General features: G+C 54.1%; 2 protein-coding genes across 3 annotated transcripts in view; both read left to right on the forward strand.

Annotated features, from left to right (window-relative positions):
* The first annotated feature begins 1,796 nt into the window (after window positions 1-1,796).
* ACLY (ATP citrate lyase) overlaps window positions 1,797-26,353 on the forward strand; it is a 44,144-nt gene continuing 19,587 nt past the window's right edge. Inside the window, exons 1-16 of one of the 2 annotated variants that reach the window (XM_044247937.1) lie at window positions 1,797-1,891; window positions 6,122-6,303; window positions 7,417-7,539; window positions 9,283-9,345; window positions 9,789-9,979; window positions 10,464-10,543; window positions 12,564-12,694; window positions 13,482-13,600; window positions 14,464-14,600; window positions 15,362-15,423; window positions 16,654-16,771; window positions 18,489-18,643; window positions 19,445-19,535; window positions 20,518-20,547; window positions 23,042-23,183; window positions 23,437-23,605. In XM_044247937.1, the coding sequence (XP_044103872.1) occupies window positions 6,145-6,303; window positions 7,417-7,539; window positions 9,283-9,345; window positions 9,789-9,979; window positions 10,464-10,543; window positions 12,564-12,694; window positions 13,482-13,600; window positions 14,464-14,600; window positions 15,362-15,423; window positions 16,654-16,771; window positions 18,489-18,643; window positions 19,445-19,535; window positions 20,518-20,547; window positions 23,042-23,183; window positions 23,437-23,605 (1,770 nt within the window). In that variant the 5' untranslated portion in view covers window positions 1,797-1,891; window positions 6,122-6,144. The remainder of the gene's footprint in view (window positions 1,892-6,121; window positions 6,304-7,416; window positions 7,540-9,282; window positions 9,346-9,788; window positions 9,980-10,463; window positions 10,544-12,563; window positions 12,695-13,481; window positions 13,601-14,463; window positions 14,601-15,361; window positions 15,424-16,653; window positions 16,772-18,488; window positions 18,644-19,444; window positions 19,536-20,517; window positions 20,548-23,041; window positions 23,184-23,436; window positions 23,606-26,353) is intronic. The other variant, XM_044247938.1, reaches the window with a different exon arrangement.
* Window positions 10,635-11,906, forward strand: LOC122906214 (NADH dehydrogenase [ubiquinone] iron-sulfur protein 5-like). Its single transcript, XM_044247939.1, has one exon. It carries the CDS (start codon window positions 11,479-11,481, stop codon window positions 11,872-11,874), a length of 396 nt encoding a protein of 131 aa, XP_044103874.1. The 5' UTR covers window positions 10,635-11,478; the 3' UTR covers window positions 11,875-11,906.

The following is a 26,353-nucleotide window of genomic DNA, read 5'->3' on the forward strand; positions in this document are numbered from 1 at the left end:
AGGATCATTTCTACACAAGTGATTCCTCCTGACTACAACCTTCTTGCTAGCCTCCAAACATCTGGCGTTGCTATCTCCCCAATGCCACAAATGGAGAACTTTTTTTTTTTTGAGTACTTCTACAATTATTATTATTATTATTTTTATTTATTTGACAGAGATCACAAGTAGGCAAAGAGGCAGGCAGAGAGAGAGAGAGGAGGAAGTAGGCTCCCTGCGGAGCAGAGAGCCCGATGCGGGGCTCGATCCCAGGACCCTGAGATCATAACCCCAGCCAAAGGCAGAGGCTTCAACCCACTGAACCACCCAGGTGCCCCCTGGAGTACTTCTTCATAGGAGATGTTTTCTTTATCTACTGAGAGGTGACCCTTCAAGATTTGTGCTTTTGGGGTAGATCCTTGATAGGGTTGGAGTTCAATCCATACAGGAATAGAAGACTCTCAAGGATTACCAGCAGAGAGGAGGTGAAGAGTTGTTCTTTCAAAAGGATGATTGGGAGGAAAGGGACCAGAAAGTGACATCATCAGGGATCATTTGGTTCAGGTATGGGTAGCAAATTTAGCTGCCTGCCACACTCCTGACTACAACTGGACTGGGCGAAGGAGGGCTTCCTTAAGTTTTTGTCCACAAGAATGTCGCAACGTTGTTGCAGCGTCAGTATGACCCGGGTGCTTGGCAGGGGCACAGGCATGGCGATTCTCTGCACACACTGGGCTGACCCTTTCACCTGATCTGGCCACGGCTCCATTGGTTCTCCCTCCTGGGGCTAGGTAGCTGTTAAGGTCAAATAAGTGCTCAGAAGACCTACAGGACTGGGGTGAAAGCTCCAGAATCAGGAGCAGTAAATATATGTCCTGGTTTCCAGGACTGCCTGATTTCAAATATTCTGCTCCCCTAGTTCACTGGCACCTGTCAGACCGGGTGATCCAGTTTTTGGTTTGGAAAATAGCCTGTCTCACGGGCAGTGGAGAAAGGGGAGGTAACAGTTCATTCATTCTAGTGTGGAAGCTTGGGATGGGGGGATAAGGGGAAGGAGACCCGCAGAGATGGCCTCGCCCTGCGTTGCTAGTATCTGCTAGTTATCTCCCGTTCAGTTCTCAGCTCTGTGAGAAGAGAGCGGGACGCAAAACGGTGTGACAAGCACCCACCAGCCCCACTCACTCCACTCCATTCCGGCCCTATCCCACATTGGGAGGTCTGATCTGATGTCTCAGTCTTGCCCCACCGGCTCAATGGAGAGAGCCCATGAGCAAATGCAAAAGCAGTCTGCCACAGCTATGTGAAAAGCCGGGCTAAACAACTGGGTTCAGTGTGGTCGATTTTAGGTAGCTGGGATACGGACATTAGTTTCTCCCAAAGGGAGAGAAGGCGGAGTCTCCAGGTCCCCAAAACTGTGCTACAGCCGGATCCGCCAAACCCACCCCCCCATCGCTACCTTCCAAGCGGCGGTCGGCCCAGCCCCTAAGTGATCAGGCCACCGCCCCCTGCCCCGTACTTTCTCCTCGCAGCGTAGCCCGGCCCATCTCCCCACACCGAGGCCCCGCCCCCGTCCCCGCCCCAGTCCTGTGGACTCCGAAGAGGCGGTGCCCGCCAGCCGTCTGGAAGGACGCTCCAGATGGACTACAAGTCCCAGCAGCCCTTGAGTACCGCCCCTGGGGGCGGAGCTATACCGGGCAGCGAATTGGGAGGAGCTCTGGCGCTCAGGCTAGGGAACGCGTGTGACCAATCGCGGGACCTCTCGCGCCGTGAGCCGATGGGGGCGGGGAGAAGCCCGTAGGGGCCAGGACAAAAGCCGGATCCCGGGCGGCTGCTTGAGGCTGGAGCGCTCCGGGCTTTGGGCGCTGAGGCGGGGCCTGCCGAGGGAGCGCCGCGCACGGACTCTCGCAGAGAGGTTAGTAGCGGGCAGCTGCTTTCGCGGGAGGGACCCCCACCTGCCCCAGGAGCTTCCCGCCTCCCTCCCCCAACCCGGAACCGCCTTCCCGGACGCCGGCTTGGTGCTCACGTGTCGTCGCTGCACTTGCTTAGAAGTTTTGGGGTCTTCGCTTTAGGTTAGCCTTCGCTCGGAACCCCGGCCGGTGGCCGCGTGTGGACTACCCCACCCCCACTCTCCCGCATTCCAGTTTCTGGGAGTTTGCACAGGGTGTGCCGTCGTATTGGCTTCTCTTCCCTCCGCCAAACTGCATTTGCACTATCCAGGCGCCCCTTACCCCGACCGGGGCCGGTCCTCGAGCCTCTTCGGGCTTTCGCGGGCTCCCTGTTGTCCCCATCCGGGTCTCCCCACCGGATGCGGGGGACGGGAAGTAGAAAGAGTGGTGGCCACTCGCCCCACTCCTACCCGGGCACAGGCCCTTCCTCTGTTTTTTGTGGAGAGTCGACTGAGTCTCGCGCCGAGAAAGTGGAGGGAGTGAGCGGGGCGCGCAGCCTTGGCGGGCCACGCGGGGCCGGGCTGCTCCAGGGTGCCCGAGGCCTGGCCTCGCCGCCAGGACCTGCCTGTGGGGCAGCGGCGCGGGAAGGACTCTCCTCGCTCTGGAGGTGCCGTCGCGCCCAGCGTCTAAGCGACAGATGGCCGGGGTGCCAGTCCCCCTCCCCACCTCAGGCGCTGACACGGAGCCCGGCCGAGGCTGGATCCTGAAGGAGCCCGAGGATGCTGCCGCCGCCCTCCTGTAGGGCCTGGCAGAGGGCCAGACCCAGCGCCGACTGCCCTCTCCAACCTTGGCAGATACTGTGCAATACCGAGGACTTCTGCCACTGGGTGGTCCCCTGGGGTCTGCATGGCTGGAGGACTTTGGAGAGCGGGGAGGAGCAGTGCATGGCAGTTTGGCCAGGCAGCCCACTCCTTCCACTCTTCAACTTTGCTCTTTCAGCCAGTGCAGGTCCTTGAATATCTGAAGTACTGGGTGAGGGAAAGCTGGTAGACCCCAGCTGCCCAGGGCTGGTGATTTTCATTTCTTAGCAACAGAATTTCTGTTCAACAGCATGGGCCAGCATGATGGGAAGAGCCCTTGGACATGGGGCAGCTGGTGTCTCTGTCTCCATTCCGACACTATGCTTGCTGTAGTAGGGGACCTTCACAGAGTTCTGCCTCTCCCCTTCACCCTAGGAATCGCTTGTCCTCTCAAAAACAAAACCCACACCAATACTATGGAAGCTAATCTAGAGAAGAGTGCTCTTTGTCTTTCCAGAGAGAGACCCTAAGTAGCATCCCCAGTGCTTCCTCTGCACTGGCTGTGTCCCAGCCGTGCGTTCCCGGGGCACAGGCTCCTTTCATTCAGCCTTGCTGTGGGTTGCTTCAGTCCTCAGTGGCTGCTGTGGAGGAACCCAATCCTGGGTCACTTACCTGTCTGCAGAAAAGACCCCATTCAGCTCATAAAGTCCTTCCATCGGGGAGATAGAGTGAGAGAGAAAGAGAGTGTGTATTTGTGGTCAAGTTCCTTGACGTGATTACCCCCAAGTGATTTACACTTTTACTTGTTATTAGATGACCGTTCCTGGGGCCCCAAAGTAGACCCCTGGGATCTTAGCTCTGTCCTAAAAGCCCCTATCATCTGTTCAACAGCATATTCAGTTCCTGGGGAGGCAGTCTAAGACTTCGGTGGGGTCGATCTCCAGACCCAGATTGGGCTACACTTTTTTTTTTTTAACACTTAAGTCCCAGTGTCACTAGAGTAGATGCTCATACAGGTGGTCTGTGGTCACAGTCATAAGCACCTTAAAATGATATCCAGGGTCAGGTAGGGGCACATTTTTCTGGGCTTCAGGTGCTCAGGAGTCTGAGACCTCAAATGGGTTAAGAGCCACTGCCCTAGAGAGACGTCGGGGACTCCTCTGAACATTTCATTTGCAAGTTTTCTCCACCCCGGCTACTCCCTGGGTTTGTGAGCCTTACCCTGCATTGGTGACTATGCAGAGGCCAGATTCTTTCCCCACTGTTACTCTATTGTAAATCCTGTCTTGGCCTTGAAAGGGTCTGCCCCATCTAAGCCAAAGTGCTCTGGTGGCATATCTGTTGTTTTGGTAAGCTGGCAAATCTGTTCTATCCTGTATCATCCCCGTGTTGTGTTTTCTTACCCCACCTCCCTATACCCGGTAGAAATGAACTCCTGGGTCTGAGATTTGATCTGGGGCTCAATAAGTTGGAGATTTTTCAGCCCAGAACATCCCTTTTCTCAGCCTTATCCTTTGCCTGCTTTGGAAGGTGCCAGATTTTGGGGGGGGGGGATTGAGACATTTTTCTGGTAGTGTGTATCAGACTGCTTTCTGCTGGGGAGGCTTAGCTGAGGGGCTCCTTCGTCCTGGAGTTTGATGTGTCTGAACCACTGAGGGTGGTCAGCAGCTGCCCTGAGTCTCCTTTCCCTGTCTGATCTGCCCTGGGTTGCACTCTGTTTGGGAGGTAGGGGCAGGTGTACCCATCTGATTTCAGGACCAGTTTTTCTGGTCTGAAGTCAAGAAGGTTGGGAAATGGAGCTGGAGTGGGTGGGGGGTGGAGAACTATGGGACACTGGGGCCAGCTGAGGCATCGCCTTTGGAAACTCATGTTGAGTTGGAGCCGGAAGTCATCCCAGGGGAAGGCCAGAAAAGGGAACATTTCTTTTGAGCCCCTTCCCAGCTATCCCACTTTGGGCCAGACACCAGACTGAAAGCACCCATTGTGCTAAGCTAGAGAGGAGCTGGGAGGCTGAGGGGGCCAGCCAAGCCAGGCTTAGAACCTGAAGCCCCAGCCTGGCCAGTTGGGAGAGAAGTGAAGTGTGTCCTCTGGAACTTTGGCCTTCCCCCGAGCTGGGGATGGAGACCAACCTTCCTGGGTGTATAAACAAGCCCAGTCTCTAACCCCACCCTCCTTCATTTGAACTGGACTTTTCTTCCCCAGCAATTTCAGCAGCTTCAGTTCTGGATCTTCGTGGGAGAGATTGGAATGACCTTTCCTGATCTGGCCAAACTCTTAGCGTGAATGATGGTGTGCTTTCCTTCCTCTTTGGACTCTGTTCCTCTTCCCAACTTGCTTCTCTCTCTCTCTACCCAAGAGAGAATGGATGTGTCAGGGCACAGCAGTGGGAGTGGGGGAAGATAAAGAAATTGTCATCACAGACCCTTCTGTGAGGTGAAGGGGGACCCGGCCTGGCCTTGGGAGAAAAACTCTCAGACTGAGGTGTGAGATTGTCTGGGGACCAGGAATAAGAGGTTTTGGGTTCAAGTCCTGCATCCCCCTGCTTATTAGTTTGACTTTTTGGGCACGTTACCTTAATTCCTCTGAGCTTTTAGTCCTCATCTAAGAAATAGGTATATTTCAGTGTGCCTCACAGGAGTGTCTCCATGTGTGTGACAGAGGATGACTTCTGCCTTCTCCCCCAGCTCTGGCTCAGTTAGAAGTGACCAGTATAGGGCAGTCCCTAGAGAGGCCTGTGTTTTGCTTAGAGCTGGGTGATTCAGTGGGGCGGGTGGGATGCACTGAAGGTCACTGTTCCCCTGCCCTGTGTCTGCTCTGAACTCAGGGATGGGAGTCTAGTGTCCTGGGAGAAATAAACTCTGAGATGACGCTTCCTCTTGGCTCCTCGGGGGCTTGATCCTGCTTGAGGTTAAGTAACTCACTGCCTGGCCCTCAGCCTGGTGAGAAGTATAAGAGTGTGAAGTGGGTGAGTCTGGGTGTGGGGGAGACAAAACCTGTAGGGGGAGTAAAGGCAGCATTGCACAATTCTGGCTGGGCGCCCCATAGGTCACAGAACCAAAGGGTGTGTTGCAGTGTCTGTGTGGGACCTCGGGTGGGACCAGTGCTCCGGTTTGGATCACATCACTGATATTCCTGTCTCCCCATCCGGCTGCCTTTTCTTCCAAGATAAATGTAAGCTGGTTTGCTGAGAAGAAGTAAGAGACAGGGTTGAGGCCAAGAGTCCCGGGGAAGAGGCCACCTTTGTCTTTCTCCATCATCTTCTCTCTCCCATCACTTCCTGATCCTCCTTTCTGGCCCTCAGAAGTGCTCATTGAGATCTCCCTTCCATCCCTCCTGCTGCGCCAGTCCTCATTCCCTCTCTTGAGGAGCACCGAGATCTGGTTTTATTGTTTGGGGGCCACAAGACATGGGTCTGTTTCCCCTGCCTCTTCTCACCAACTCCTGTTCCCCCACCAGGTAGAGCAGGTCCGTCTGCAGCCATGTCGGCCAAGGCGATTTCGGAGCAGACTGGCAAAGAACTCCTTTACAAGTACATCTGCACCACCTCGGCCATCCAGAACCGGTTCAAGTATGCCCGGGTCACCCCTGACACAGACTGGGCCCGTCTGCTGCAAGACCACCCTTGGCTCCTCAGCCAGGTGAGCCCGCCCTCGCCGGACCCTTCTTCCGTGCCCGGGGTCAGAGGAAGAGGAAGGATGGGTTTGGTGGAGACGGCGTAGCAGGTCACGTGATGGCAGGCTGCCCACATCGTTGGGCAGCATCCAGTGGGCCGAGCGGGGTTTTATGTTCTGCCGTGGGCCCCACATGTCAAGGTGCCCTGGGAGAGCACGTGGCTTGGAGCTAGAAAAACTGGAGTCCAGATCGAAGCTCTCTGTTGATAAACCATGTCACCTGGAGCAAGCCGTTTTACCTTTCTTGAGTGTCCGGTTCCCCGTCTGTCGGATGGGTGGAACACTCACCTGTGAGCTGTCAGGTTCAGCAGTAATGTCTGGAAAGCGTTCAGTTTGCCAGCCGGCATTTGGTCGGTGCTCAGGGAAAGTAGGTGTGTGCCCCACTCCCCCAGGTGGACACAGCAGGAGTGTCAGGTTTATGGGGAAGCGTGCCATGGGCTCTGTGTAGAATGGCCAGCAGCCTTGGGCGGCCAGTGTGGAGCTGAGCCTCCTCTGTCCGGCTCCCTGCAGGGCCACTGTTGGGAAGGGGAGACTTCCCGGGCTGGGCCCAGGGAGCAGGACCAGGACCCATGGCAGCTTCCGGGGGTGCGCGTTCCATCTCACCGCCTCCGGAGGTGATGCCTCCCCTGGCTCACAGTGTGTGAGCAGCGCATAGGGGCTACTTGCTGGCCTTATTGGCAGGATCGAGCACCGGGATGGAACTGACCAGATCTCTAAGGTCCTTTGTCACCCCAGGGCTATCCTTCTGCCCCTCCTCTTGGAGCACAGGTGCTGGTCCATATTCTGAGGACTTCATGGTTCAGTGAAGCTAAGATAGCACATAGGGAGGTTTAGGGAATCACTCATTCAGCTGGTACTCCGTGCCAGGCCCCATCCTGGGCACGGATGGCTCTAGATCCCTGGCTGTCAAAAGAAAGGTGTAGGCTGGGATAGGGGAGGGAAGCTTCTAGGAGTTGACCTGAAGAATGGGTAAGTGGATTGGAAGCCATGCAGGCTGTTCTGTGCTTTGGGACCCCAAACTATAGCCTTTGGCTCTCCTTTTTCTTTCCTTGCTCTAAGTACAAACCCCTCTCGTTCCAGAGCTTGGTGGTCAAGCCAGACCAGCTGATCAAACGGCGTGGAAAGCTAGGCCTTGTGGGAGTCAACCTCACCCTGGAAGGCGTTAAGTCCTGGCTGAAACCACGGCTGGGGCAGGAGACCACCGTGAGTGCATGGGGACAGCCGGGGTGGAGGCAATGTGGGAACAGAAGCAGATGCGGTCACCTCCAGATCAGGAGGGTGCGTGGATCACCCCACACCCAGCCACCCTGCAGCGTGGGGAAGGCGAGGGTCCCGCAGGGCTAACTTGAGCAGGAGGGCCAGGCCTGCTGATCGCTTCCAGCTCTGCCATCGGTGAAGGGCAAGATGGGCTGCAGAAGTCACCCCAACACGGTTTCTGGCCAGGTGGAAATGGTCTGTTTCTTAAAGGCAAACATGGAGATGGGTCTCTGAGGCCCTTTCTGGGAACTCCGTTCTTTTCAGTTTCCAGAAAGGGCACAGCAGCTCATGACGTGTATATCTAAGAGGGTGGGTAAGAAGAAGTTCCAGAAAGGAGAGGCAGACTCGTCTAGGCAGAGACATTATGGGGCCAGAGCCTCGGATGAGGCTGTGAATACTGAAGGGTAAATTCGGTTCTTGGCTTCTCCCAGCTTGGTGGTTAATGTCAGCTCTGGAGATGAGTGCTAGAGGGAGAGATGGTTCGGGAAGATCTAGGAGAGGCTCGGGGATAAAATTGCAGTTCTCCTTCTTGCTATTACAAGGGGCTGGGGAACAGGAAAGGGGGAGGGGGCTGAGGTGTCCCCGAGACCGGGGAGGGTGTGCTGTCCTGTCTTGGGTGACTGTGACCAGGAGTGTGCTGTCCTCTCCCTTGGCAGTCCCAGAAGTAGGATGAGGATGGTGGTGGAGCCAGCTTTCTCTCTCTCTGGTCTTTCTGAAATCAGCCCTTTGTGGTAATTTCCCAGTTTCTGGCTCTTGGAGTAAAGAGGGCTTTTGAAAGTCACCCGTGGACCAGGGGGCGGAGGGATCTTGACTGGCCTTTGTGCTTGCAGGCCTGTGGGGAGAGGACCACAGGGTTGGGGGCTGAGTGGTACCCCCATGGCGGTCCTCATGCTCCCTTCTCCTTGGCTGGCTGTTGGGAGGGGGATGTCAGCGCTGGCAGGAGCGGGTCATTACCTCTGACAGATCACTGTCTGGTCCCTGACTCAGCAGTGACGCATGCGGGCAGGCGGGGGCTTCAGGACACATTGGGATGAGGGCTGTCTCGCCTCAGCGGCAGCCAGGAACACACTCAAACTGATTAGCTCTGCAGGCCTGTTGTCCTCAGCCAGAAAGTGTGCGTGAAGTGTCCCCCCCCCCGCCCCGCCCCCACCACAGCCTCCCGCTCCCATCCCTGCTCATTCCTTGGGCCTAGACTTCGTCCTTGGTCTGGGTTTCTCTGCTTGAGCTCTGGGATGGAGAGCCTTGATTGGTCTGGGCTCTTTAATTTGTGCGACTGATGGCAGGAGGGAGAGGACTCCTGATGTCTGTGCTTCAGGGCTGGGGCAGCGTTGTCAGCCCAGCTCATTTTGTCAGCCTCAGAGAAGAGGCTGAACAAGACGGTGTGAGGTCAATACACTTCCAGGTGTAGCCAACACAAGGGCAGTGGGCGGAAGAGGGGGATCTCGTGGAGACTGCTGTAGCTTAGGGGTCTGGACACAGACCCTGTGTCTGGACACAGACACAGACACAGACACCCAGTGGACACACACTGGTTTCTGGAAAAATCTCTCTCTGTCAGATGTTGTGGCCCTAGTACTTGGGTCCCACCTCTGATGGGATGGCCGGGTGGAGGGAGCAGAGGGCAGCTGTCCTGCTCTGGGGAGCAAGGCCTGCTGTTCATCTAGACTTCAGCTTCCTCAATCCCCACAGGTGGGCAAGGCCAGAGGCTTCCTCAAGAATTTTCTGATCGAACCCTTCGTTCCCCACAGTCAGGTATGTGTGAGGTAGCTCCAAGCTGGGTCCTCTCCCTCCCTTTGTGTTTGTCGACCCTAAAATGCGAAAGGAAGAAATCAAGCTGCTGGAGAAAAGTCAAAGGGACCACAATCTCTGAAGTTGTACCTAGGGTCTGAGGGTGCCATGGAGCAGGGAGGCCAGAGATGGAGCAGGGAGGAGTGGGGGTTGGTCACAGAGGGGGCTGCTCAGTGCTCGGATGAGAAGGACTTGAAGGCAGGCACCCTTCCCCAGGTCAGGTCCCTGTGCCTGAGGCTGGACTGTCAGCTAGCTAGGCAGTGGCCTCTTCTCTCCCCTTCCTCTGAGGGGAAGATGGTGCACAGGTATCCTGGGTGAGTGCTCTAGGGCTTTAGAAATGAGACCATAGGGGTTGGACTCGCCAGTTCAGTGCTCCTCAACTGCGTGGTGCTGCCTTCCCCTTCAAGGCAGAGGAGTTCTACGTCTGCATCTATGCTACCCGAGAAGGGGACTACGTCCTGTTCCACCATGAAGGTGGGGTGGATGTGGGCGACGTGGATGCCAAAGCCCAGAAAATGCTCGTTGGCGTGGACAAGAAACTGAATCCTGAGGATGTCAAGAAACACCTGTTGGTCCATGCTCCTGGAGACAAGAAAGAGTTGAGTGAGAGGGAGGGCTGGCAGGGGGCGGCAGGGGGGGCGGCAGCGGCTGACAGCTCTGGGCATGGAGCAGGGAAGGCAAGGCCGGCTTCCCTGTGTGGGCGTCCACCCTGCCTCACCCCAGCATCTGGGTGGGAGGGTAGGCACAGTCCTTCCCTGTCCCGAGGAGGGTGTTGGGTGCTGACGGGAGGCCGGCTCAGACTGAAACACGTTGTCTGTGTCTGTCACCTCGCTGCCCCTGTCTGTCTGGCGCCGCCGCCTCTAGCTTCATGCCTGACAGCTCCTTTCCGCCTCATTGGCTGAAGAGTGATGTCCAGAGAGCAGGGTTCACTGAGGAAAGAGAGAGGGTGGCAGGGCCAGTATGGGGAAGTAGAGCTGTCCGTGGCAGTGAGAGATTGCTGTGGGGCGGGAGTGTTGGGGGGCTGCTGAGCCCGTTCCCTGGCTCCCTGAGGACTGACCAGCCCTCTCTCCTTCCTCCTTTAGGATTCTGGCCAGTTTTATTTCCGGCCTCTTCAATTTCTATGAGGATTTGTACTTCACCTACCTCGAGATCAACCCTCTTGGTAACTGGCTGTGTTGGGGGAGGGAGGGTACTGAGCAAGGGGCAGCCATAACAGGGTCCCAGTGCCTGTGGTAACCCTGGCCTTGACCTTCGGAACATCAGACCGGCCCCCCCCACCCCGCCACCCCCACTTGTAGAGGGCACTATAGACTGGTGTATGTTTGCAGAGGGATGTCTGGGCTCATGAGCTCTCAGAAAACAGTGGTTATCCCTCTTCTAAACCAACCCCAGCTTTCTTCGATTTTAATTTCTTCTGTGATGGGGAAGTCCTGATTTTGACCTTACTCTCTGCTGTGGTTATTCCTGCCAGTTGCTTAAGCCGAGCTACCAGGATTTGGGCTGCTTCTGCACTGACTTGACCACTCGGGCCCTTCTGTCCCCTCAGTGCCCCTGGAGCAGCTCCCAGGGGTGGGTCTGTCACTGAGCCCCAAGGCTGGGAAGACATTAGTCCCAGCCTCTGGGCTGTGAGGGAGGAAGGTGGTACGAGCTGGCTCTGGCCAGGGCTGCTCAGGGCAAAGTCTGGTTCCAGATTCCAGCTGGGGATGCAGCCCCTAGAAGGAACCAGATGGCTCTGTGCTAACTTCATTAACTAAATGGCCCTGGGGTAAATGGAGAGTGCGCATCCAGTTAGTCAGCAGTAAATGAATCCTGGCTGGGGGCCCAGTGCACCCCGTGGCTCCTCATTCACCTAGACACTTAAGGCTTCCCATAGCCAACCCCAAGACACGGATATGTCCACCCCTGGGGGCGGGGTTTGTCTCCCAACAGCAGCCTGTACCTTAACACTTTTCGTTTTAAGGGCAAGGCTGTGGAAGGGTGAATGGTTAGGTTGAAGGCGTGGAATGCAGCATTTAAGAAAAAGCTGAAAAATTGCCACGGTGAGATCATCCAGTAGTGGCAGCCAGCGAGGAGACAGGGGCATGGCTGCGTGACGCTATGCCTCTCTTTGATGCGCAGGGAAGGCTGGGCCTTAACTTAGATCGCTGGGTGACAATCCAGAGTGCTCAGAATCACGAGATTCCAGGTGGATGTTATACTTCTGAGAAAGAATGGAGAGGATGTGCGCCTGGAATCCGTGGTCCCCGTGCAGAGAAAGAGTTCGAAACAGAATTTGACGATTTTGTAGAATGTCTGCTTCGGCAGAAAACAATGGAATGTCTAAGTGACGTCAGGAGGCAACAGGATAAACTAATAAAGGAAGAAAAGTATGCGTCTCCACCTCCCCACGTGGGCTCCCAGACCCGGAGCAGAGCTGCTGCTGACGGCTGGAGGCTGATTTTCTTGTTCTCTCTTCTCCCCAGGAAAGTTCAGTTACTAAAAACCTCTTTGTGAAAGTGTCTAAAAATAAAGGATTGCTCTATCCTGTTAAAAAAAAAAAAAAAAAAATTGCCGAGGCACAGGGGCGCCTGGGTGGCTCAGTTAGTTAAGAGTCCAACTCCTGATTTCTGCTCAGGTCATGATCTCATAGGTCATGGGATTGGGGGGTGGGGCTCAGCACTCAGCAGGGAGTCGCTTCTTTCCTTCTCCTTCTCCTTCTGCCCCTCCCCTGACTTGCACACGCCCCACCCCCATAAATAAATACATACATACGTACATACATAAATCAATAGTTTTTTTCCAATTTATTTATTTTCAGAAAAACATTATTCATTATTTTTTCACCACACCCAGTGCTCCATGTAAGCCGTGCCCTCTATAATACCCACCACCTGGTACCCCAACCTCCCACCCCCCTAAATCAATAGTTTTTAAAAATTGTCATGGCAACTAAAACAGACTTCCCTGTCACTTTACCTATAGGTCAGAGCGGAGGGGGGTGGTCTTAAATTATTTATTTTTCTTTTAATGGGGTATTGTGTGGAAGGGCCATCTGGTTTTTTTTGTGGAGCTGGGTAGTTGCTGGGTCTGGGTGGGACCCCGGAGTGGGTGGTTGGTGTGTGGAGAAGCCTGTGGAGGGGACTGGAGATCGGTGGTTGCCTCCACCCGCGGCCTGCCTCTGATTGCCTCTGTTTTTCTCACAGTTGTGACCAAAGATGGCGTCTATGTCCTTGACTTGGCGGCTAAGATAGATGCCACAGCCGACTACATCTGTAAAGTGAAGTGGGGTGATCTAGAGTTCCCTCCTCCCTTCGGGCGGGAGGCTTACCCAGAGGTAAGGCTGCTGTGGGGAGGAGGTGGAGGGTGAGGGGGCCCTGGGAGAAGGTGACTGGTCTCAGGGGAACATCGGGCACCACCACCACCACCCCTGCCGCCATGGGCTATATATTTGGCAGGAAAGGAAGGTTGAGAACCGTTTAATTTTCTTAAAACCCCAAAGGAGGTGGGGGTGGGAGTCAGCCAAGCCTCTGAATCCTGGCCAGAAATCCTTTTAGACTTCTCTCTCAATCAACCTCCCTGGGCTCTTAACTTGATTTGTCGATAATTCCAAGTGGCTCTTGCTAATCCTGCCGGAGGAAGGTAGTTCTCTAGGCCACTTGCTGAGAATTTTAATTGCTCTTTCCTACCACCCCATCCTCTCAAGAGGTCCTCAGCAGGATCAGGCCTATGAGTCATAACCTGGGCCAGGGGAAGAGGTTGGGTGGGGAGAAGGGATGGGGCCTGTGATGAGCCAGGCAGGCAGATGTTGGGTGTGGGGGGCCGTGATAGCAGCAGGGTGACCTAGTGAGGCTTGGGATTTGGGCAGAGGGCCAGGGACTTGAGGTCAGAGACAAAGGAGTTGGGAAGTTTGTCCCCAGGTCGTGGCTATGGCCATATGTGATTTCGGTACTGGAGGACGTCCTCATGTTTCATCCCAGGCACTTAGGATCCTGCACAACTCCTCTCCCTGACTCTATCAAGGCTTCAGGACCTCTTTATGTATCTCCAGGGAAAGGGGCAGGGTCCTGGGACCCAGTGAAGGGGGCACCCCCAGGACCCACCTGTTGTTCTCTGGTCCCTAGGAGGCTTACATTGCAGACCTGGATGCCAAAAGTGGGGCGAGCCTGAAGCTGACCTTGCTGAACCCCAAGGGAAGGATCTGGACCATGGTGGCCGGAGGCGGTGCCTCAGTCGTGTACAGGTGACAGAGGGGCTGCTGCAGGGGGTGGCAGCCAGGTCTGCCTGGAGTCCACATGTGCGTAGTCTGGATCAAATTGCCTCCCCTCCGAGTAGGGGTTGGGAATCTTCATTTTCTCCCCATGGTGCAGAACAGAGGCTCTGGTGAAAGCCTATCCTCTATGCTGTCTTCTGCAACTTTCTTGTTTGCTTCCAAATGAGGTCACTTTTATTAGTTTTAATCTTTGTAGTTAACAACACATGCTTCATGCAGAGGTGTAGTAAATACAGAGAAGAACCTGAAGGTAACTCTTGCCTGGCTGTTTCCCCACCCCTCCTTCCTTCTTTCCAGCTGTTCTAATGCCTGTGTATGTCTTCATACTTTCACACTTTATAGGAATATTAGGCTCATATTCTATACTCTTTGTGATAATTGGTGGTTTTTGTTTAAAGCACAGTAGGGATCTGCTCGTTCCCAGGCAGGAGGCTGCTGTGTTCCCTTCTGTGCCTGGCTCAGCCCTCCTCTGGCTGCAACCATTTCACTCCTCCACTGGGCAGCCCGGCAGGGACTCCTGGCAGGGATTCCTGGACTGCATGGTTTTTCTTTATGTCTGGAAGCGCTCCTTGTTCCCTCAACTTCCCAGTGTCAGTCCTGAGTCCCACGATGGCCTGGGGCTAGCAGAGCTTACTGCCAGGGAGAGCCTGAGGCAGTGCAGTTCACTTTCAGGTGTGACTATGGTGGACCGTGGAGGGTCTGAGGCCCGAGGGGTCAGTCCTGTAGGCTGACTCTAGGGCTCTGGGGGCACCTGCTGTCCTCCTCAGCACCAGGCTGCCACCCTCTGCCACTGGAGTCCGAGCCAGCCTTGACTTCTTGTATCTCCCCGGCAGTGATACCATCTGTGACTTAGGGGGTGTCAACGAACTGGCAAACTATGGGGAGTACTCGGGCGCCCCCAGCGAGCAGCAGACCTATGACTATGCCAAGACGATCCTCTCCCTCATGACCCGGGAGAAGCACCCAGATGGTGAGACACACATGGTCCTTTCCCAGGATGGCCCCTTGTGCTGTAGTGGGAACAGCTCTGGGCGAGGACACACTGGGGTGGTGGTCCTGGTCCTTTGCGGCCTGGGGTTAGTCACCTAGCTTCTGGACCTCTGTTTCTCCAACTCTGCAATGGGCAGTGTGGCCTCTGTCGGATGGGGAGCTCTGGGGAGGCAAGGAAGTGATGTGTACAGAGAGCCCTACGAGCAGCTGCAAGGGCGGACGTAACCGTGTGTTCTTACTGCCGTAAGCTCAGATCTTAGTGGCCCGCTTTTTTTTTTTACATTTCTTGTTGGGTATTTTTTTTTGGTGTTTGTTTGTTTGTTTTAGTGGCCCACTTCTATGTTTATTATCTGGGCTGTGGGATTCCCAGCTTCCCTTTACCACCTGTTCAGTATTTGGGAATTAAGTCTACCAGCTCCCCTTCCCTTGAGCCAGAAGAGATTCCGACCGGGGTTATCCACAGACCAAACTGAGTTTCTGAGTGCCAGTCAGGAACAATATAGAGGTTTGGTGGGTTTTCATTAACCACCTGCTTGGTGAGGCAGGTGATGGGAAGCCTAGTTGGTTAAGACTGAATGGATGTCGGGGAGGCCAGACTGCTCCCCACCATACCCAACTCCTGTACTGATACCTCTTAACGCTTGGGGGATCTTTGCTTAAAGAGGAGAGAATACCCGCAATTGGATTTCTGGTACGACGTTCAAGTCTGCCTTTCTAATGAACCTTCTCCTCCAAACACAGGCAAGATCCTCATTATCGGAGGCAGCATCGCAAACTTCACCAATGTGGCTGCCACGTTCAAGGTAACCAGCCATGGAGGGCTGTGCAATTTCTGGGGAATGTAGGTCTGGGGGAAGCCAGGAAGGGAGGTTTCTGTAAGCCAGGTTTGAGGCAGAAACTGGGTACCATGATGTACCCATTTCAGTAGGGGCTCTTGTCCCGGGGTCCCTTGTTGGGGATGCTGAAGACACTGGGATAGATTCGGGTCTTCTCCAAAAGGTCAGAATGAGGAAAATGGTCCAATGATCTGGGGCCCTTGTTCTTTTCAGCCAGGGCCTGTCAGCCCGGGTCCCGTGCACAGATCAGGGGCATCAGCACACAGTTCAGAGTGTGAGGCTGGCCAGGAAGGACGACAGCACTAACGGGGCTCGAGAGTCTCATCCCCTTCTGAGCAGCCACCTCAGGAGGCCATGTCTTGCTCCGTATCATCCAGTGCTCAGTGGGGCTCTTCAGAAGAGCGTGTCCTACCTGGTAGTCACGTGTAAGTTTTGAGAGTAACGAATAAACAAATGTCAGCCTTCAAAGTGATCCCTGAAGAAGCAGGGGACCAGGCCTCATCAGTCTTGCCTAAAACAGGATGTCCTTAATTGTTCCTGATCAGCAGACAGATGGGAAGCAGGTGAACCTTCACAGCTTTGTGCTGACTTCCACACAACGCTGTAGTCTGGTGGAGGTCTTGGTAGGTAGGGTGCTCGGGTCTGGGGCTGGACCAGGTTTATAGCTTCAGGTGCAGTGCCATGGGTGACAGATGTCACATCCTGGACCCTGTAAACTTACCTCCTGTCGGGGGAGACAGAACTCTGTACACACCTGTTCTCCCAGATCGTTTCCAAGGTAGCTACTCATTACGAGCTCCCCAAAATTGCTGGAGGAAGTTTTAGTAGGAGTTGGATGTTTAAGTGGATCGTGGCCTGATAGCTCGGAGAACTCTTGCCTAGGACTCTGGCCTCGATTTCCCCCCAGACTGCAGTAAGTGACAAGGCTGACAGGAGCCAGCATCCCCGCGCATTGAGGGGTGTGACTCCCAGGTACCTCAGCAACAGCTCATGTGCCCGCAAGCCCTGGGCCTTCTGGTTGCTCGCGGGTGGTCTAGTCCACATGTGTGAAATTCTTGCCTGCCGGGGCCTACCTGCCTTCTTCGCCAGAAGCAGCTCTCGTGGCGTACACCCTGGCGTGTTTATCAGGGTTATAAATAATTGACTTAGGACTGCCTGATTTTTAGTCATGTGTCTATCGGCCCTTCATGCTTCCAGGGCATCGTGAGAGCAATTCGAGATTACCAGGGCCCCCTGAAGGAGCATGAGGTCACCATCTTTGTCCGAAGAGGTGGCCCCAACTATCAGGAGGGCTTGCGGGTGATGGGAGAAGTCGGTAAGACGGGGGGACCTTTTCTCTGCCTCCTTGGGCTTCCTGGAAGCGGGTCGGTCCTCAGACACTTGCTCACGCAACCCCCTTTCTGGATGGGCAGCTTGCTTCAGCGTTCACTCTCTCTGCTCCTGCGGTCAGAGCCCCGGCCCTAAACTTCGCAAAGCATTGCTGTTCAGCTGCGTAACAAATATTTGTGGAACACCTGCCCTGTGACAGCAGGCCCCTGTGCTGCTGAGAACAGGGACTGTCAGGTCAGGTAGCGCAAGGTACTGGGAAAGCAAACAAAACCGAAGGGAAGGATAGCGTGTGTGGGAGGGGCCAGGGCCAGTTTTAATGGGGTGATAGCAAATGCTTCACTGAGGTGACATCTGAGCAGTGAGCTAGAGGAGAGGAGGGAGCAGCTCGGTGGTGGCTGTGGTGGAAAAGGCAAGTTCCAAGGCCCCGAATGGAGCGTGCTGCTCTGTGGGACCAGCGGTCAGGGCTGAGGGAGCAAAGGCGGGGTGTTGGCAGGCAAGGCAGAGAGGCGGCAGGGGCCATGTGGAGCTGGTCCAGGTGCCGGGAGCACTTGGCCATGTCCCTGGGCTGGCAGCCTGTGGAAGACTTTGTGGTTGGAAGGGTTGTTTGGCTGCCTGGGGGATAGCAGGTTCAGAGGCAGGAGGGTAAGGGGGGAGAGGAGAGGAAGGGCAGGTAACTAGTAGGATGGAGAGCATTGTCTCTCATTGAGATGAGGTGCAAGAGGGTAGTGGCATCTGCTTTGGTTTCCTTTCTTCATTCTGCATTTTTTGGTTCTCTGGCAGGTTCATGAGACCTCACCTTTGGGGCTTTCCAGAAGTTGGGGGACCTCCTCTCAGTCTGGACTAAGATTGTGTCTCCCTAAGTTGACCTCACTGAGCCTGAGATACGTGCACTTGGTCACCAGCAGCTTTGGTCTTTAGTGTAGCCCCCCCTTTGCCCAGAGCAGTTATGTGTGGGCCAGGGGTTCAGCCCTTGAGGTATCAAGAGAGGGGACAGGATGCTCTTGCTCAGGACGCGTGCTGTGCCCTTTGACCAGAAGGGCGAAAGCTTTTCATCCTCCCATGTTCCCAAATCTGGTGGATGTGGCAAACGGGAGTCCACCTACCTCATTCGAAGGGGTGCCCGTCCTCATTTTCACCTACAGCTCAGTTCCTGCCACAGGGATAGCGCAGTGAATGTTCATCACAGACCACTAAGCTCAGAGGACATTAAGCAAGTAAATGATTACTAGAAGATGCTGTCCAGTGGGCATGTGTGCATACAGTGAGGCGGCAGGGTGGGGGAGGAGGTCAGGGAAGGCCTTCCTTGAGAGGTGGCACTCAGGCTGAGCTGAGAGATGGGAGGGCTCTGAGCAGAGGAGGGAGGAGAAGGGCCAGGGCCCTGAGGAATTGAGCCCGGGAGATCGGGAGCAGGGGCCAGGCCACACAGACGTCGAGGTCAGGGGTTTGGAGAGCCAGTGGCCAGCGGGCAGCAGGACCACGCAGACCTTCCTAATTATGCTCACAGCTGCTTCAGGGTATCTGGAAAGCTTCTTTCTTGTTCTTCTTAACAGCAGGTGGTCTTTACAAAGAGGTGTTTGGTAGTGAAAATAGGGCAGTTGGTCTGCCCTGGATAACTGGTCTTGTGCAGGGGCCTCTGCAGAGTCATACGGACTTGGGGGTTTACTTACAGACTTGAATGACGGACTCTTTTCTTTCCCTCACAGGGAAGACCACTGGGATCCCCATCCATGTCTTTGGCACAGAGACTCACATGACAGCCATCGTGGGCATGGCCCTGGGCCATCGGCCCATCCCCAACCAGCCACCCACTGCGGCCCACACTGCAAACTTCCTCCTCAATGCCAGCGGGAGCACTTCGGTAGGTGCCCCCTGCCCTCCACCTTAAAGCATGCCTCCCTCCCATCCAGAACACGGTGTCCCTGCGTGGTTCCCTAGCCATCTTGGGGCACTGGGGAAAGACAGATTGGTTTCTTTTTTTTTTTTTTTTTTTAAAGATTTTATTTATTTATTTGACAGATAGAGATCACAAGTAGGCAGAGAGGCAGGCAGAGAGAGAGGAGGAAGCAGGCTCCCTGCTGAGCAGAGAGCCCGATGCGGGACTCGATCCCAGGACCCTGGGACCATGACCTGAGCCAAAGGCAGAGGCTTTAACCCACTGAGCTACCCAGGCGCCCCGACAGATTGGTTTCTCTATCTCTGCCAGTTTTTTCCTGCCCAAGCAAGGTAGTATAATGGAAAGACCAGGGGGTTTTATTACTTTAGGTTTTTAAGTAAGCTCTACACCCAGCATGGGGCTTGAACTCACAACCCAAGATCAAGAGTCGCACATTCCACTGACTAAGCCAGCGAGGTGCCCCTGGACTAGGGGCCTTAAAATCAGACCAGAGTTCAAATCATGTTGAGAGCAGGACCTTGGCGGGTATCATACCTCTCAGAGCCTCAGTTTGCTCATCTGTGACATGGGACAATACTAATTCCCATCTCAAGAGGGCTTAACGTTAGGATGATAGTTTTGGAAGCACTTTGTAGAGAATAGTTCTGTACATGGTTCGTGTGACCCCATTTCTTTGGGCCTTAAGGACCCAAAGCTTAAGGACCAATAGCTTTTTTTCCCAGTTGCTACCCGTGATTCTTACTCTGTCTCCTTATCCCTCCCCAGACTCCAGCCCCCAGCAGGACGGCGTCTTTCTCTGAGTCCAGGGCCGATGAGGTGGCACCCGCAAAGAAGGCCAAGCCTGCCATGCCACAAGGTAACTTGTGGGCCCTCCCCGCTGCCCCCACCCCAGTCCACCTGCCCTGTCCAGGCCCTACAGGGGCACTGGAACAGGGTTGGGGCTTTGCTGAGAGAGTGGGTGTGGCAGATGGGCCTAAATGGACGTGAGGACATGAAGACTCAGGCCTTCCTAAGCCTTCCCAGAAATACCCGGAGGTGGCGAGGCCCTCCAGACTCTGCTTCTCAGTGGAGAGCAGGAGCCCAGAGCTGGGACGGCAGAGCAAGCGCCCATGTGGTAGTTCCTGCGCATCCCACCTTCTGGGGTACTTCTGAAGCGCCCCCGCCCTTTCTTTGAGCCCACCGTAAGAGCCCATGTTGATAACCAGCCCATCTGCTTGTTGCTTCCCTTATCAGGGAGGTCAGGTCTGCATCCTCTGGTTCCTCAGACGTGACCCCTGCCAGCTGGCCCTTGCAGCCCGGGTGAGATAATGGGTGTTGATCCGCACAGGGCTGGTGCGGCCTCTTCCTGGTGCAGACAGCGTGCGCTTGAGGCATTTTGTGAACTAGCTCCACCAGCTCCAGGCACTCGAGATTGTAAGCTGTTTCTCAGCCACCAACTTTGTCTCCAGCACAGGGACAGACCCCAGTGACCTACTCATCTTACTGTGCTTCAGGGGGACAAACACGGGGCTTGGCTTTATGAGGGTGGGATCTGGCCAGCTGCCCCTCCACCAGGCTGGGGGCCTCTGATGTTCAGCAACCCCTCCAGGCCTTCTTGCCTCTCCTGCCCCCTCTCTGGCCCTTTGGCCTTTTGCCCTTTCTTGCTTCTGCTCTGCCGATCAGTGCTCTCTTCTCTTCTGTTGGCTTCACTCCTGTCTGTTGTGAAACAGATGAGAGACAGTGAGGGCATCAGCCCTGTGAGGCTTGTCCTTGGGACCCTTCCCTCTTCCCACCCTCTCCCTCCAAAGCCTCCAGCCACCAGCAGGTGACTCAGCTGCCTTGGTCATTTTCTTTGACAGATTCAGTCCCAAGTCCAAGATCCCTGCAAGGTAGGATGCCCCCACCCCGCCCCAGCTCTGTGTGTGGCTTTATTAGTGGGTTATAGTGTTTACTATGTGCTTTGTTTCCCCTCCCCCGCTCCAAGTCCTAGTCTTTGGTCTCTCTCGCTTTCCCACCCCTGCTTAGTCGCTTCCACCCCTACTCAGCACCCTCCTGGCCAGCTGTCTCTGGCTCCACACTCCGGACAGGACAGGGTAGGGAGCTCGGGAGCACGAACCAGGCCCACAGCCTTGGAGAGTGGAGTGGTGCCTGCTGAGGAGGGAGGAGCGTTGTGGGAAGGAGGGAGCCATGGAAGCTGAAGGGGGAGTGGCAGCCTCAGCCCTCTGGGATTCCCATCTGGGTCTCAGGGCCTCTACTTTTTTCACTTTTCCCACCTAGCCTCAGCACTGCGTCCTCATCCCTGAGCTCTCCGTGTCAGCAGCGGGTTGACTTCTCTGGGTTTTGGGTGGAAGACAGGCTAGGCAAGTCAAGGAGAGAGGTAGAGGTCTGGATGGATGTGCCAGAAATCTCTAGAGGGGATCTGGGCATTGGTGTAGGAGGTCACTGCTTACACGAGGGATATTTGCTGTGCTCACTCATATTCACGCGAACACATGCCCCCCACCCCACCCCAAAAGCGTCAGGGCTTCCACTTAATTTTTTGACATTCACAGCTGTGGGAGGAGGAGAAGCTTCTGATGGTGACCTTTGATCCCTTGCTAAGGGGAGGGGAAGGGGCAACTAGGCTAGGCTAGGATATCCCCCTAGAAAGGCCAGGAATGTAGCACTCTCACTATCTGCCTTTGATCCCTGTTTCCTGTCTCTGGAAAGATCGTTTGTTACCTGAAAGACCTGAGCTGAGGCTGAGCCCTGTGCCAGAAGAATAGGCGCCTACCCCGTTCTGAGAGCTCTTCCACCCACAGGCTGGGGTTCTCTTACTGTCAGTCCCTGACCCAGCAGAGGAGCCTGGTAGGGGACGTTAGCCCTGCTGCTGGTGTGCTGAGGAGGACGGCCTTCAGCTCTGCCATCTGTGTGCTCAGGAAGGACCACTCTTGAGTTCTGCCCTTTTCGTGCTGGAGGTGTGCGCAGGCTTATGGAGACTGCAGAAACTTTGTCCCGTTTCTGTACTCTCTGGGGTAGACAGATGCAGGTTTGTGTCCTTGCTCAATTCTGATTTTGGGAGGCTCCCCTGAGGGTGAGGAGAGGCCAGGCCCTTCTGGCTTGTATCCCGCCCTCCTCTCTGGTACAGTTAAGCTGCATCGTAATTTACTATATAATCTGGCCTTGATGCTAGGTGACAGGACCTCCGTCATCTGGCATCTCTGAGCTTCATGTTCCGGGGCCTGGGAAGCGAGGGTACTGGATTAGGTGGCTATCTTTGTTCTGTGATCTCATGTCTCCTGAGAACCCAGAAGGGTCCGGTGACGGCAAGTCCCAGGTATTTGGAAGAGCAGGAGCCCTCCGGTATGAGAAGCTTACAGCTGAGAGGGAAGAAGCAAACCTGCATAGGGATGAGAACCCTGCATGCCTTGGGAGAGTGAGCTCACATTTCTTCAATCAGACCTTGAACCTGATTAGCCAAGCCTGCACTAGTACACTAGGTTAATTAATACCAGATGGCCCCTGAGCTCAGGGCCTTGATCTCCCTGAAGGAGCTGAGAACCTCCCCTGGGGCTACTTCCCTCCAGCGACTTGCAGGGAATGGGAGGGACGGGTCACCTGTCTGCAGGGTGGTGAAGAGGCCTTTCCCTTCAGGCTGCGCAAGCACTTCTGACAGCTCTTCTCCCCTCTTTTACCTCTCACTCTTCTGCCTGCTGGAGAACCGCCCAAGAGCCTTGTTTTGAGCAGGAGAGGGCCACCTGCTAGAGGGAGGAGGGCAGGAGGGTGGGGACAGCGCAGAAAATGATGAGAGGGTGCCACGAAGCCAGTGTGCTCAGGCCAGAACCTCGGGTAGAAATCAGGCTGCAGCCAGCCGCTTCTGTGGACCTACACTGACCTAGAATCCTGAGGATTCTGATCCTGACCTGAGCTGGATTACATCCAGATTTAGAAGTGATGATTGTCAGGTTGTTTCAAGTTGTGTGGCCACCAGAATCGGGAGTGCTTGATGTTTTTTGTTGATCAAGCCTAATTGATCATCTGCATGTAAGCAAAATGCTGATTACGTGCCTTTCCTGTGAGGCGGAACAAGTCCTGTAGGGATTCTCCACCTGTGGTGGGTCTTTTCTCTGCACGGGAGTGCTTTCTGTGCTCACTGCCAGCTCCTTACCAGCTAGGCAGGTCCTCTTAGCTTTCTTTGCTCTCTCTGCCACCTCTTGACCAAGAAACCAGGGCACTCTTCCCCCAGTTCTCAGAGTCCCAGCCTCTTGACATCCCTTTGCCATGGTGAGGGGCTCCCTTCTCTAGACCCGGCGTGGAGGGGTGTGGCAGCCCCTGCCGGTCTCCCGGGAGTGTGTGTCTCCTGGGAGTGTGTGTTCTGGGACTTGCTGTGTCTTTGCCCACCAGGAAAGAGTGCCACTCTCTTCAGCCGCCACACCAAGGCCATCGTGTGGGGCATGCAGACCCGGGCTGTACAGGGCATGCTGGACTTTGACTACGTCTGCTCTCGGGATGAACCTTCAGTGGCCGCCATGGTGTACCCTTTCACGTGAGTCCCACCACGGCCAGAAACTGGAGATGGCTGCCATGGAGGGTTTTCTCAGCATCTCTGCCTCACTAAGATAGACCCTGGGGGAGCCAGCAAGATTATCCCCGTTGCTGGGGATCCATATTCCTGGGGGATCTGCTTCCCACACATGGAACCCCGTCTCTCCACCTTCTAGATAAAGCTCCTCCCCTCAGCTTCCCTCTCCCCAGCCCTGACAGTTTGGGGGTATCCTGACCCTCTTCTTTTCTCACAGTGGGGACCACAAGCAGAAGTTTTACTGGGGTCACAAGGAGATCCTCATCCCTGTCTTCAAGAACATGGCTGATGCTATGAAGAAGCACCCAGAAGTAGATGTGCTGATCAACTTTGCCTCTCTCCGCTCAGCCTATGATAGTACCATAGAGACCATGAATTATGCGCAGGTAGGTCAGTGGGCGCTGGGGTGGGGAAGCAGGGGAAGTTCCTGAGTGGTGTCTGCTGGCACTGCCCCCTGGGACAAAGGGGTTGGCACTCAGGACTGGCCAGTGGTGTGGGAGAAGGTCATCGGATACACTTGATCTTTAGAAGGTAGGATGATAACTGAGGGCAGGCAGGCTGGCCAGGGCAGCTTACCTAGGCTCACAGAGTCCATTCAGTATCCTCTTCCCCCACCAGGTCCTCCCTGTGCCGCTAAGACCGGCTTTCACAACAGAATCAAAAGCAATTTTTTTTTTTTTTAAGATTACATTTATTTATTAGACAGAGAGATCACAAGTAGGCAGAGAGGCAGGCAGAGAGAGATGGGGAAGCAGGCTCCCTGCTGAGCAGAGGGCCCGACGCTAGGCTCGATCCCAGGACCCTGAGATCACGACCTGAGCCAAAGGCAGAGGCCTAACCCACCGAGCCACGCAATTTTTTTAAAAAAATATTTTATTTATTATTTATTTGACAGACAGAGATCACAAGTAGGCAGAGAGAGAGGAGGAAGCAGGCTCCCTGCTGAGCAGAGACCCCGATGTGGGGCTCGATTCCAGGACCCTGGGACCATGACCTGAGCTGAAGGCAGAGGCTTTAACCCACTGAGCCACCCAGGTGCCCCCCAAAAGCAATTTCTTATTATAAAATTATTACATGTCTATTACAGAGGAAACTTAAATACTATCAAGTAAAAAGAAGAAAAATTGAATACCTCAGTCAGTTCCAGTTTCCCAGAGACACAGTTGCTAACATTTTAATATACCCTTCTGCATTCCTTTTTCTGGTTTTGAACGTGTGGGATAACACTGTACGTGACTGGTAGTCCGTTTTCTTCAGTTACTCATTCTACATCCATAAATATTCATTGGCAACATCAGTTTCACCTTTCCAGGTCTTGTGGTGAGCATCTTAAATGGGCATTTGCATATATCCTTAATTATTTCCCCAGAATAAATGTCTGGAGGTCAGACTGCTGCATCAGAACTTGCAGATTTGAAAGCCTTTGATCCGTCCTGCCCAGGTGCCCTCCAGAAAAGTTAAAGGACATAAACTCCCATCAGTGTTTCAAGAATGCCTGCTTCTCTGTACCCTGGCCAACACTGAATGTTTTCATTTTAAAAACATTTATTTGGCGCATCTGGGTGGCTCAGTCAGTTAAGAATCTGACCCTTGATTTTGGTTCAGGTCGTGATCTCAGGGTTGTGAAATGGAGCCCTGCATTGGGCTCTGTGTTGTTCATAGAGCCTGCTTAAGATTCTCTCTGTCGCTCTCCCTGTGCCCTTCTACCCTTGCTCACCCTCATGCTCTCTCTCTAAGAAAAACAAGCATGTAATTGACAAGTGATAGGCATTCTATTTAATTTGCATATCTTTTTTTAAGATTTTGTTTATTTGAGAGAGAGAGCATTAGAATGCAAATGGAGGAGGGGAAGAGGCGAGGGGGAAGCAGGTTCCCTGCTGAGCAAGGAGCCCATTGTGGAGCTCCATCCTGGGATCACGACCTGAGCCAAAGGTAGACGCTTAAACAGCTGAGCCAGCCAGGTGCCCCTAATCTGCATATCTTTGATTATTAATTAAGATGAGCTTTAAAAAACATTTATTGACTATTTATACCTTGGGTTTTTTTTTTTTTATTAAGACTTTATTTATTTGAGGGGGCGCCTGGGTGGCTCAGTGGGTTAATGCCTCTGCCTTCAGCTCAGGTCATGATCCTAGGGTCCTGGGATGGAGCCCCGCGTTGGGCTCTCCACTCCATGGGGAGTCTGCTTCCCTCTCTCTTTGCCTGCCTCTCTGCCTACTTGTGATCTGTCAAATAAATAAATAAAATCTTAAAAAAAAAAAAAAAGACTTTATTTATTTGAGAGAGAGAGAATGTGAGAGCATGAGGGGGGCAGGGTTGGAGGAGAAAGCAGACTCCCCACTGAGCAGGGAGCAAGATGTGGGACTCAGTCTGGGGACTCCAGGATGATGACTTGAGCTGAAGACAGTTGGTAACCAACTGAGCCACCCAGGCGCCCTGACCATTTATATTTTGTAACTTGCTCTCTCTCCCCCCCTTTTTTTCCTGTTGAGGTGTTTGTGCCTTTTGTTACTGAATTGTATGAGTCTTTATAGATTAATATACTGATTTTTCTGTTCAAAATTATTGTCCGATCCCTGGCTGGCTTAGCAAAGTATAAGACGGGAGAATGTAGGGGCGCCTGGGTGGCTCAGTGGGTTAAGCCGCTCGCTGCCTTCGGCTCAGGTCATGATCTCAGGCTCCTGGGATCCAGTCCCGCATCGGGCTCTCTGCTCAGCAGGGAGCCTGCTTCCCCCTCTCTCTCTCTCTGCCTGCCTCTCCATCTACTTGTGATTTCTCTCTGTCAAATAAATAGATAAAATCTAAAAAAAAAAAAGACGGGAGAATGTAAACTTGTTTTGCCATCTCCGTGAAGCAAAAACCAAAGCATACCTGCTGAACATGAGCTGCCTTTTATTCTAGAGCAAAGCTTAGTAAACTGTAGCTTAAGGGTCAAACCTATCCCACTGCTTTTATAAATAAAGTTTTATTGGAACACAGCCGTGCTGTGTTCATTTATGTATTGTCCATGGCTGCCTTCATGCTACAAAGGCAAAGGTTAATAGTTACAGCAAGAGATCACATGACCAGAAAAAGTTTGCTGGTCCCTGGTCTAGAGTGAAAGTCCTGCCCACAGCCACTCCTCCTGGCTTTCT

This window comes from Neovison vison, chromosome 5, assembly GCF_020171115.1.
Source record: "Neovison vison isolate M4711 chromosome 5, ASM_NN_V1, whole genome shotgun sequence".
Classification (NCBI taxonomy): domain Eukaryota; kingdom Metazoa; phylum Chordata; class Mammalia; order Carnivora; family Mustelidae; genus Neogale; species Neogale vison.